Genomic DNA, 13106 nt, shown 5'->3' with positions numbered 1-13106 from the left:
TTGGGGTTCAATCTTGCGATCATACATAAAGATAGCAGCCAATAAAAATTTGCGGTGAGAAAATTAAGACAATGTTGGTAGTACTTATTCGGAGTATGGTACAGTTAAATATGACCGAAAGAGATAGGGTCCCATTAGCTCAGTTGGGTCCTAGATGTGAGCGTATCTTTTTCTGATTTTTCTGTTTCAAATTTTCATTTAGGAATCGCTAGTATTGTCTTAAATAATTTAATTAAAATAAGTTGTTCCAGGCATTCTATACAGAGGTGACTATTTTTTGTAAAAATAGTACATCTGCGGAATTATAGCGTATCTGCGGTATTCAGAGCTGGTGTAATGCAATACATTCCACATTTCAGAGTATAATAATAACAACACACAGAATAAAAACAGAGGCGCTGCAGTGTCTCGGTAGGCAGAACAGTTAGCCATAAGCATTATTGTAGGTTTAAGCTATGCCATTGGGATGCAGTAATCTATCCACAGTAAGTGGTAGTTACGTCGTATTTAGATACTTTAATTCCTCAGTAAAGTATCAACAACAATACAAGACTAACTTAGTGAGGCCTGCACAAACAAGTTTCCTCTAGAGATAGTTGGAGTTTTTAAACTCAGCTGTTCTGGATGTGACAAGGTTTATGTAGACCGAACAGACGATCAGTGGCGGATCCAGGGGGGGGGTCACGGTGGTCATGACTACCTAGGTCCTGGGCCCATCCAGGACCTAGGTGGACCACTAATTAAAATTGTTAAACATAATGTTTTTATATATTTTTTGTCACAATATAAATTTTATTTAAGTACTTTCAATATTTAATTAATTTAATATAATACTTTGTTTGACGGCAAACGCATTATTCGGGAACTAACGCATCGAAAATTCGAATGTTACCGCGTCACCGCGCACCGCCACCGGCGCGCGCTTCGGCCGCCACCTTTCATATTATTATAATAATAATAATACCTGGATGACTTTTATAGCGCCGTTTTTGTGCAAAAACACCTCAAGGGCGCTGTTGACACATTTCGTGTAACCACGTGTGACGCTTGCGCGCGCTTTGTTTCGACTAACGTCTAGCGTCTAGCAAAACCTAACCTCAATCGGAACGACTAAACTTTATTAATAAAGTGTTTACTTTTATTTGTTTACTAAGTTAAAAAAATAAGTTCCAATATAAGTATTAGTGTTCTTAAAAATTGTTGCTGCAAATTCAATTCATTACAATTAATGGTAAGTAATCTAATCAGTTTCTTCATTATGCCAGTGTATGTGTGTTTAAACTCAAATGTTATTTGTTAATGTTCTAAGGCTGGGGTTAGACTCGTAAGTTTTTTTCCTGTAAATCGCTCTTGAAGGCGAGTTTGGCCAAATTCCCAATGTAAACGACACCAAAAGTCACTTAACGTAATTTTAGTAAGTTACAGAACTTATTCTATCGGAAGTTTTTTGACAGGTCTGGACAGGAACCTCCACCCTGCCTCCGACCTCCTGACGCTTCTTTCCCCTAGGTTCTTTAGGGTTTTATCCCTTTTTTTCCAATACTTATCTTCAGGGCACCACCGGGTGGTCGGCTAAGGGGTGTGGAAGTCCTGACCTGCACCAGTCGCCCCAACCACCACCAATTTCTCAACAGGACTGCCAGTCGTGGTTCGGCGAAACTCCCCCGTCACTCTATTGTTTACTTTACTTTTATGTGTTTACAGGTACTGGAGTGTGGGTCCCCTCCACCAACTATCTGCCTGACACTTGAACTTGATTGTTTTGTTGTTTATTTTTCTGTGTTGTCCTTAGTTTAGTACTTGTAAGCGCTTGCATACCGCTTCATAACACCGTATGCGGGGACTTTGAAGGCCTAGCTTCATTTATATAAATTGTAGAGCCGTTTATTCAAAAAAATTAGATTCATGCGAGAGCTCCGAAGGGGTGACCATAAGTCACCTATACCGGGGTGGGACAGGGTGGGTGTACCTTCAAAGGTCTGGACAGGTCTAACGCGCCCGCGCGAATTACCAGCCTTCCTATACTTCCTAAAGCAATTCTTAAGGCGAGACACAACCTCGTTCATCGAGGTTTTGCCCAAGGCTAACATTTTAATTTATTTCGGCGAAATTATAATTGAATTAAAAAAAAATAAAATTATGCCACACGAGGGATGCAAGTTATTTATATTTTAGATTAATAAAACAATACCTTACAATTAATATATTTTACGTTCAACGATTTTAAAACTTTATAACCCGTGTATAACTATAAAGTTAGCGGACTTAGCGGTAAGTGCCAGATTTTATTTTTCTAGATGATGAATTAATAACTTCGGAAGTGGACACATTTTTAATATTTGTAACAAATTCTTCAGAATCAATTAAAATGAAGGCTAAAAGTGTGGATAGATTTTTTTACTAAGATTACGAAAACGTTAGTAATTTTTTTTAGAAATGCATAGTATTATTTTTAATGATGGATTTTGAATGATTTACATGAAAATGTTCCGTCTCCGATTATGTTCCCTTAATTTTGTAAAATTCCACACTGATTATTTTTTTTATACGGCAACACTTTGATATCCGGCGAATTTTTGAACGCCTAACCGGACTGGCACTTCTCCACGTTCATAAAAACGTACCAATTGAAGTAGATGAGGTGATAACGCGTTTCGAGAGAAGAAGTATACGAAATATAAGTTTTTTTTTATTTTATTTTTATTTTTTTATTTAGTAACTATATTACATTTTTTTAAACATTTTTATAAGAATTATATATATTTATATGATTAATTGATATAGATTTTTATAGTCCTCCTCACTAGGAGATCCTGTGCTGAGGGGGACTAGGTTTTGAATAATTTTTCAGCGACTTCTATGGTTCGACTTCATGTTTTGGGTAAGGTTTTCCAGAAACTTCTACGACGATGTTTTTAATAGGCTAGTGAGTTCTTTTTCCGGTAGTTCCTTAAGCCAAGATTTAATGTCCTTAATGTAGTGATTTTTGGTTTTATTTTGTTTGATACTAAGTGGGAGTTTGTTATATACCTTTATTGCTAAAAAATTCGAACTTTTTTGTCCAAAGGTAGAGTTACACTTTAGTATATTTTGTATGTCTGTTTCTTTGGCTCTGGTTTTATAAGTATGTGAGGTGTTTACTTCTGAATTATTTTTGAGGTGGTGTACCTGAATGTTTTTGGCATAGATTTTCTGTATACTTGGAACGTCAAAATGCTTAAAAATTTCTGTTGTTGACGTCCTTATGGGGACCTTTAGTATGGTGTATGTAAAATTGATAAAAATACATATACCTAGTTTTTTAAAAGTATGTATTAGTTACATTTTGTAACTAATATATACATATTATATTTCACTTAATCAAGTTTCTTTTTATTAATATATGTAGCTGGGAGCAGTTCCTTGATAATGTCTAATACTGATATTTGTTTGCCGGGTTTGAACCCGCGATCTCCGGATCGCTAGCTGGCAGCTTTTCCCCTCTACCATGGAGGCCGTCGAAATTTTACTTTTTGTTTTAAAATAATATATATTGTATTCGTTTTAATTATGCTCTTTTTGGAATAAATTCAGCATAGGTAGATGCAAGTTATTTATTTTAACCTTTTTTTTAAGTGTATGTATCCATAAATTGATGCATCTATTGTAGAATATATTTAAACCTAGCTGTGAGTTGTTCCATCATCATTTCTAATATTGAGATTGGTTTGTTGATTTGTTTCCAAAAAATTTATTTGTAAATAAATTTTACAAAAATTTTAGATGTGGAAATTTGATAAAGTGTATGTAAATTTGATAAAAGTACATATACCTAGTTTTGTAAAAGAACGTATTAGTTACATACATATTATATTTAACTTAATCAAGTTTCTTTTTATTAATATTTATATGTACCTATTAATAATTCACTTTCAGAATATTTTTGTTTGGATTGTAAATAAATAAAATCAATTCAAATTTTATAAATATTTACTTTTATTAGCGTTCCCCATAGTTTGAGGATTGTCGATAATATTGACTACGCTGCCGGCTCGGCCGCTGCTGGCAAAATAGAATGGAAGGTATTCATCCACCAGGTAACAAGGTATTAACAAGCGTATGGAAGCATCGGCGAACGGAGATCTCGCTGGGCGCTTCTTACGTATTGCAAGCACCGCGTCATGGCAACAATATTTATTTCAAATTACTTGCCTCGTGCAAATCAGGCCAAAATATGACGGTGCAAGGCGCTCGGTTTTAAAATTTATAAAGCACAAGAATCGAAATATTTCCAGCGTTTATATTCCTCTTAAATATGGAAGTACAGTACTTACATTTATTAATAACATTTGCTGCACACGATTGGTCCTAAAGGAGTTCAAATTTTTAATTCATTCGGCCTCACTATTGAAAAGAGCACGCTGGAAGGCATTATTCTACTCTTCGATAGACTGGATAGACACTTCATACCTACAGTGAATATTACAGTGGAACGATTCAAATTCTTTACCAGGAAGCAAAGAAATAACGGTCAACAAGCTGTTATTATTTGTCTATTTTGTCGTGACAAGCAAAGTGTTACAATAATAATGTCGAGTCAAATTCTGCAAATGCAGAATGCTACGGATATGGTTGGCGAGTGGAAACGTTTTAAGCAATCATTTCTTTTATATATGATGGCGAATAACTACAACGAGGAAAAGGAAATTCAAAAAGTTGCAAGATTCCTACACACAATACTATGTTGAAGACACACCTGACACCATGTTATATTGTGGTGAAATAAGAACACGATTAATAATTGTAATCTGTACTGTATTGGTTGACAATTGACATTACACGAGCCTACGCCGCCCGGGCTTGCGGAGCAAAAGACAATCTTAATGATATACCTAGTGTTACCATATCCAACAATACCTACTTTTTACTTTATATATTATTATCAAAATTAAATTATAACTTATTGTAACTGTAACTGACCGGACCTAAGTCCTCCATCACAACACAAGCAAGCATTTTCGGCTTTCTGTGGTGGTGGTAGGAGTTATTGTTGGGTTATTCGTAACCCGGGAATGTTTGTCTTTCTTTAAAAAAAAAAAAAAAAACTTGACCACGACTACGTGACCCCCCCCTGGCGCCAAAGCTGGATCCGCCCTTGCAGACGATCTCCAAAAGGATAACAGATTACTTTCGAGCATGTAAACTCGGCAATCCTGACAAATCGGCAACTGCCGAACATTTAATTGACACCGGCCATTACTTTGGATTTGTTCCTGAAATCCTGGGGATATCCAAAAACGCACAAATCACGCCTAATTACGGAGGAAATTGAAATTTATAAAAATCCCATTAATAATGATAAAGACGACGGGCCTAAGCTCAGTAGCTCTTGGTATCCGGTAAATCACGGCTACGCCAAAACTAAACGCAGAAAACCATTTTAAATTATACAATAGGCTCTTAGAGGATTGGAGTTGACAACACGGTATCGCTTCTACTCGTAAATACATAAGCACACACAATTTTCGTTTTCACATCTGCTCTGATGATGGACACTGTAATGCTGTCTGAAACGCTGGCTAAAGAAAGAGGTAAGAACACGGCATATTACCCCAAAAATAAACCACCATAATACTTTTAGGCGTGAAAATCTCAAATATTATCTAGTATCAGCAGGTCTGTCTTATTATTCTTGATTTTATTTTATTTTATTTTATTTGGTACAATATTTTTTTACATTTTAAAGTTTTCCAGTAATGTTGGCCTCACTGGGTGGCTTGCCCGTGCTGAGGCCTTCATTTTATAATATGAAAATATAATCTAAATACAATCTACAATATAAATACATTTAATTTATAATCTTGTGTGTTTGTGAGTGATGTGTGTTTATATTGGTTTTGTGTGTTACGTGTAGGTTTTATTTTTATTTTATGCTATGACATTTTGGTAATATTGTCTTTTTTGTTGTTTGATCCATTTTGTAATTTTGTGTGTGAATTTATTTTTATTTTCCTCAATTTTAATTTCAATTTTTAGACTGTTGAAAGCTTTTATAGCATGGTATTGGTAGTGTCTTTGTCCAAAGCTTGAATTTACTGTTGGAGTTTTTATGTTTTCTTTGTACGCTTGTCTAACTGATCTGTTAGTGTTATTTTGTGTATGTTGAAATTTTTTTTTTTGTCAAAAATGTAGTTTAGTAGTGTTTTAACGTATAATTGGCGTATATCTAGTACGTCACAGCTGTTGAATCTTTGGTCTGTATCAGTCAGTCTATGTTTTTTTAGTATTACCTTTAAGATCGTTTTCTGTGCGGTTTCCATGTAATTGATAGCCGAGTTTGTTGCTCCTCCCCAAGCAATAATTCCATATTCTATTATTGATTGGCAGAGTGCAAAATATATTGTTTTCAATTGTTTTATTTTAAATATGTTTCTTATGTTTAGGAAAATGTGTATTGTTTTGAGAAGTTTATTTGTGATTTGTTTGATGTGAGGTATCCATCTAAGGTTACGGTCAATTACGATTCCTAGATACTTTATTTGTTCTGTTTTTTCTAGAGGAGGGCAATTGCAGATGTTGGTTTTTAAACATTCGTGTATTTTTATGGTGTTTGTGTTGTTTTTTGGCTGTCCCGTGCTATTTATACTGTATATTGTGAATTTTGTCTTTGATATGTTAAGTGTAAGTATGTTTGAGTCTAGTCATGTTTTCACTTGCGAGATTCCCAAATTCGTTAGTTATTAATATTAATTATCCAAATTGATTAGTTGTTCATTAGCGTTATGATTAGAATCAATTCAACTAACTTTGGCAGGGTCGTATGGAACTGTTTGGTTGCTTGTTCTCTGCGTGGTGATACCGTCAGCCTCTTGGGGTATTCTCAAAGCGCATGACTCTTCAATGATTCTGATGATCTTGGCTTCCATCTGCTTTATCTTCTCTTCCACTCTGAAATTCAACATTTTAAGGTCATATTTCCCATCATCACGTTTCAGAATAACTAGCTATAAGGCCATACATACGATCCGACTTTCAGAACCGGAAAATAGACATGTCGGGTCGGGCCTTTAAGGCATCACCAATTGAGTATCTACCTAGTGTTGTCTCAACTGTTTCTTACCGTGTTAATCAATACAAATATTTTGTATTATCTACAACAAATTTAATGTTTTGATGTGTTTGTGTATTGGCAATACATTTTGTGTTTGCAATATTTTATACCACTCATAACACTTCACCCCAGGATAAGAAAATATTCCCTTTTTGATTTTTCCACAGATCACACTTCACTCCACACCTCATTTGAGGTGGGACACCTCGTTGAGTACATAATACAGACTCACTGTGAAATCGTTTCATACCCATACGAAAACTTAGAAAAAAATATTGTGATTGATTTAAAATTAATCAATTTTACAAAGAAAGATTTGCATCTCAACTTGAGATAAAAATAACAAATTAAGTATTTTTATTACTCCTTCCATCATAATATACCATTCTTAAGGGAAAGTCCAGTTATATTCAATTTTCAAATAATGTCCTAAATCCTGTATCTAAATTTCGCTAATAAACAATTAGTTAATGTTAATTAAGTATTAATCTCAAGTGACCTACCAGGTAAGTATTGTACTATATTTGTACATAGATCACTGTAGAAATGTATTATAAGTTTGTACAGCGCCCTTGAGGTGATTTTTCACAAAAACGGCGCTCTATAAATTATCCAATTATTATTTTTTTTTTAACTTCCGATTTAGTTGTCCGGGTTAAATCGTCCCCAAAGGAAAAACTTAACCCTTCCACTCACTTTTCCACAAATGATCATCTAGTCAATCAACACTATGCAAGTGCATTATATAAGCAAAATAAATACAAAACAATACAAGAACAACACGTCAATTCACCAGAGATCAAATGGGAAAATAATTCACCGACTCCAGATATTTTCATATCAGAGGGTTCGGCTCCGTAGAACTCCTAACAGGGCCTATAAATCCTACTGATCCTTCAACATAAATATTTAAAAAATCTTTCGTTATCCTACATGTATTCAAAATGACCGACTTTTGCATCTTTATGTATAAATTTTTTGATAGATCTAATGCGCCTAAATTTAAATTATTACAATTATAGTGGTAAAATGTTGCTTGTGCAATTATAGATGACTTTGCTAGCATAGGAATTGAACCAACGACTACGCTTGGGTGGGAACCCGATGCATTTGTCCACTCAGCTATTAATTTGCCAATACTTACGAGTCCTGCGTGGGGGTCACCAGAGGCGGCGCAGGTGGGCGTCCGTGCCCGGGCGCCGCGGTGCTGTAGCCCGCCGCGCGCATGGACGTCAGCGGGCGCGCGCCCGTCTGAAGACGTAGCGCGGTGCCCGTGCGACCCGTGCCCGGAGCGCCTGTTACGAGGCGACCAGCGCCCGTGCCGAGACGGCCGCCATAGGAGGTGCCGGTCCTGCCAGTCTAGACATGAAGTCACCAAAATCTGTTCAGATGTAATACCAGTAGTTCTGTAGCGAACGCGTCCAAAAAAGCATGGTTCTGATTTTCTAGTGCAGTTTTGGAACACTGATACATTGTTAATCAGGTGTTTTTGCACTTTGGTAGAGTACAATAACACTAGTGAAGGATATGCTGACATTTTAACTAGTGGTCTTCGACATTGAAGGCGGTTAATCAAAAGGTCTCTACTCTTGAGGCCACTATATATATATATATACTAAATACAGTGCATATTGAAATAAAATTAAGGCTCTTGACTAGTGACGTCACACAGCCACACCACAGATTTGGTGCGATTTGGGAAACTCGAAAAATAAAAACGTTGTAAATTGTTTTAAATATTCAATATACTATAACAGTTATTCATATTTGATACAAATTGATCGCATGAAAAAAACGATAAAATTACGTTATGAACGGCTCGATGGGTTATTCACTGTAATCTATTATCACCGAGGGTTATCTTTTTGACAGGTCCCCTTCCACCTATGATGTCCGAAGTTTTGAAGCAAAAAATTGACCACCACCTCGAGATGGTTCGTGCCTGGGGTAAGGCCAACTTGGTCAGTTTCAACGTCACAAAAACCCAAGCGTGTCTGATTTCGGCAAAGAGGGAGATCAATGACTGTCTGGTGCAATTTGATGGGAGCACTCTCCCCAATAAAGACTCCATTGAAATGCTTGGAGTTACTATATCAGACCAGCTCAAGTATCGGGGATCCATAGAAGCCCGAGTAAATCAGGCCTCCAAGAAGTTGGGCGTCTTGTACAGGGCTAGGAGATTCTTCAGCAGTGACCAGCTGCTGACCCTGTACAAGTCTCAAGTCCGCCCAACTATTGAATTTGGAAGCCACCTTTGGGCTGGTGCCCCAAAATACTTAATAAACCTGCTTGAATCTGTGCAAAAGAGAGCGATCCGTCTGATTGACAATCCGTTGTTAACAGACCGATTGCCTTCTCTAATGCATAGACGCAATGTAGGCATGCTGTGTCTGTTCTACATGTCTTTCAATGGAGCCTGCTCCAAGGAGCTAGCAGCATTGATTCCTGATGCACCGGTGCACGTGCGCGAAACTCGACGGACACGAACTGAACACCTGTTCACGGTTGACGTTGGCTTCATGAGAACGGGCCGTTTTTACGACTCGTTTTTGTGTAAGTCGGCTCGTATGTGGAACGAGCTACCGGCATCTGTTTTTCCTCCCTCCTATAATCCGAGCCTCTTCAAGGCTCGCATTAACAAATCCCTTCCTACAGCCCCTACCTTATTCCGCTTCACAACGCCGCCCAACCGGGTGGTGACATAGTTCCCCTGTCTGTACACTGCACAGGCAGGGACACTCTTGTGAGGTGTCCAATAAAAATAAAAATAAATAAAATAAATTGTCTACCTTTTATTTTATTACCGTTATGTTTTGTCACTGTTCTGTTTTGTTATTGTTATGTTTTGTAACTATTCTGTTTTGCCACTGTTCTGTTTAATTACTACTCTGTTTTGTCAATATTCTGTTTTGTCACTATTCTAATTTGTTTTTTCTTACTATTCTGTTTTGTAACTGTATTGTTCGGTCACTATTTATTCTGTTTTATACATTTTTCTTCAATTGTCCCTAATCTTTCTTCATGGAAGAGGAATTGTCTTCCTCTATAAACTGTTAACTTAGAAGATGGAGTTTTATAAGTGTTCTGTTTTGTTTTGTTACCATTCTGTTTTTTCACTATTCTGTTTTGTTATTATTGTGTTTGGTTACTATTCTGTTTTGTCAATATTCCGTTTCGTTACTGTTCTGTTTCATTACTATTTTTTTTTGTCAATATTCTGTATTTTTAATGTTCTGTTTTATTACTATTCTGTTTTGTTGCTGTTATGTTTTGTCACTATTCTGTTATGTTATTGTTCTATTTTGTCACTGTTCCGTTATTTTACTGTTCTGTTTTGTTACTGATCCATTTTTTTGTTTCTTTTTGTAACTATTCTGTTTTGTAACTGTATTGTTTTGTCGCTATTTATTCTGTTTTATACATTTTTCTTCAATTGTACCTAATCTTTCTTCATGGAAGAGGAATTGTCTTCCTCTAGAAACTGTTAAGTTGGAAGATGGAGTTTAGTGAGTGGTCTGTTTTGTTTTGTTACCATTCTGTTTTGTCACTATTCTGTTTTGTTGCTGTTGTATTTTTTCACTACTCTGTTATGTCAATATTCTGTATTTTTACTGTTCTGTTTTGTTACCATTCTGTTTAGTCACTATTCTGTTTTGTTGCTGTTATGTTTTGTCACTATTCTGTTTTGTTATTGTTTTGTATTGTCACTGTTCCATTATTTTACTGTTCTGTTTTGTTACTACTCTGTTTTGTCAAAATTTTATTTTTTCTGTTCTATTTTGTAACTTTTCCATTATGTTATTTTTGTGTTAAACATTTTTCTTTAATTGTCCCTAATCTGTTTCTTCATGGAAGAGGAATTGTGTTCCTCTATAATTTGTTAGGGGGGGAAATGGGGTTTGTTTATCACCTGAGCGAGGAGAGGGTTGGACTTACCAGCGAGGGCTTCTTCCCAATAGGCGTGGCCCTGAGCGCCTCCTGGAAGCCCTGGTCCTGCAGCAAGGAGTTGGGGTTCAGCGCCAGGGGGGACTCGAAGCCGAGATAATCCTCATCGTCATCTATCACTGGAAAATATAATGAAACATCAAATTGATTGTTATTATTTTTTTAATGGTCGGAATGGTTCTACAGAAAAGTGGGACAAGGTTATATATAACTAAAAAGTTTTCATATTATTATTTATTTTTAAATTAAACCCAAACTAAGAACCCAAGAATTTATTTTAAGTTCATAATTTAGTTTAAATAAGAGAAGAAAAACAAACTTTAAAACCTTCACATCAATAATTCACGAAAGACATTATTTGAAAGTTTTAATTCTAATATAAATGAATTTATTTTTTTTTCACTTACAAGCTTTTTATTTCCAGAAAAAAAAACATTTTTCACTTAGTTCTAGAATTTTAATTCTATTGCATTGTGCTAGAGTACGATGTTATTCACTTTCAATGTGTGTTATAGTATATGTATTACTTTAGAATGTGTGTTATCTGTGTGCCATATTGTCTTGTACTTTTGAATGTACGTTATCGTATTGTCATTCAAAGTGTTAGTGTATTTGGGACGCTTTAGTGAGTTCTATGATTGTATGTAAGAGTCTGTTATTTATTTTATATAACGGGACTCTTATATTGTATTATAATTGTATATTGAGATAGAACCTGCAGACAAGCAGCCATGTGGCAGCTTCGTGGGACTATCTATACATTGTCTAAAAAAAAGTGTAATTTTCAGTCAATAAAGGTCAGCTTAATAAACAAAATAAATAAAATAAAATAAAAATGGCCGCCGAGTGAACAATTTTAATTTAAACGAAATAGCCATAATTTATTATTTCCAATTCGGTTACCGAATTAGTGTTTTCTCATTGTTATGTAATTGATACAAAGTATTTTTTAAAATTAAAATATGCCTTTTAACTGTGTCCCATTTGTCTGTATATTTGTTTTTAATTTTAATATAATAAACATTTTTAAAAATCATTTTCGATAATTCTATCCATACGCTAACCTCACACTCTACAACAAGACATATTGTAAAATATATGTAAATATTTTTTTAAAAATATTAACTCCACATTCATATGTCGTCTTTGGGGTTGCTGTGTGGAGGATATTTTTAAGGAAAGGAAGGAGTGAACCTGGGTCTCGATTCTTGAAGAGATTCATTTTGTAGGAGGGAGGAAACACAGAAGCCGGTAAATCTTTTCACAGCCGAGCTGTTGAAATCAAGAACAAGTCCCAGAAACGACCCGTTCTCATGTGACCAATGTCAACTGTTAACAAAAAATGTGTACAAATGCGTTTTACGCATATCTCGATTTCTTCTATTGAAAAACCGGTAGGTGAACCAGATCGGAATAGCCAGGAATTTCCCCACCTTCATCTACTTCATCTCTTTCCCCTCCCCACACCCTTCAGCATCACAACATACCCCAATTGGGGATGCTATAGTCTCACTGGCTCCAGACGGCTGGGAGCAATAAGGACTATTGTGAGGCAATCACATTAGAAAAAATTACCTATTTCATTTGTGTTTGACGAATTAGCTCCCGTCAAAGAACGAGAAGTGTAGTACATTTTAAAAAATTTTATCAATCTCTTTTAATGAATTAAATAACGAAACAGTCCGTAAACATTTCAGATAGATTTTGTATTGAATTTTGTTTCTTAGCAACCCTATTCAGGAATTCGGTCGATTTGTGCTTGCCATGTTATAAAAAATATTATATTCAATGCATACATAATGGCGAGTACCTGATATTTTAATTGTATGGCAAGATAACCGCAGCTTCGCCTCCTGAGAAATTGACAGAAATTGCCACAAATCTTTAGAATTTGCTCGTGTATTTCTAAAACGTGCTATTCTAAAAAAATCTTTGATATAATAATAAATCACATTTAACTATATTTCTAGTACTCTTTGAATAAAGTTAAATGTATTTGTTTTATGTAGGTAGGTAAAAAAATAATAATTTAGTAGCTGCGGATATTGCCGTCTGTAAGCAAGGCGAAAAT

General features: G+C 35.4%; 1 protein-coding gene across 1 annotated transcript in view; it reads right to left on the bottom strand.

Annotated features, from left to right (window-relative positions):
* Nucleotides 1-13106, bottom strand: part of nompB (intraflagellar transport protein 88-like protein nompB) — a 46845-nt gene that overhangs the window by 33003 nt on the left and 736 nt on the right. The window contains exons 2-4 of the mRNA XM_089643878.1: nucleotides 11027-11154; nucleotides 8235-8449; nucleotides 6786-6927 (exon numbers count right to left, since the gene is read on the bottom strand). Of these exons, the coding sequence (XP_089500004.1) occupies nucleotides 6786-6927; nucleotides 8235-8449; nucleotides 11027-11154 (485 nt within the window). The remainder of the gene's footprint in view (nucleotides 1-6785; nucleotides 6928-8234; nucleotides 8450-11026; nucleotides 11155-13106) is intronic.

The sequence above is a fragment of the Hesperophylax consimilis genome, chromosome 20 (assembly GCF_061612785.1).
Source record: "Hesperophylax consimilis isolate HC1 chromosome 20, BYU_Hcon_1.0, whole genome shotgun sequence".
NCBI classification, from domain to species: Eukaryota; Metazoa; Arthropoda; class Insecta; order Trichoptera; family Limnephilidae; genus Hesperophylax; species Hesperophylax consimilis.
Note: the sequence above shows the minus strand (reverse complement) of the source record. Positions and strands in the feature narration are given on the sequence as shown.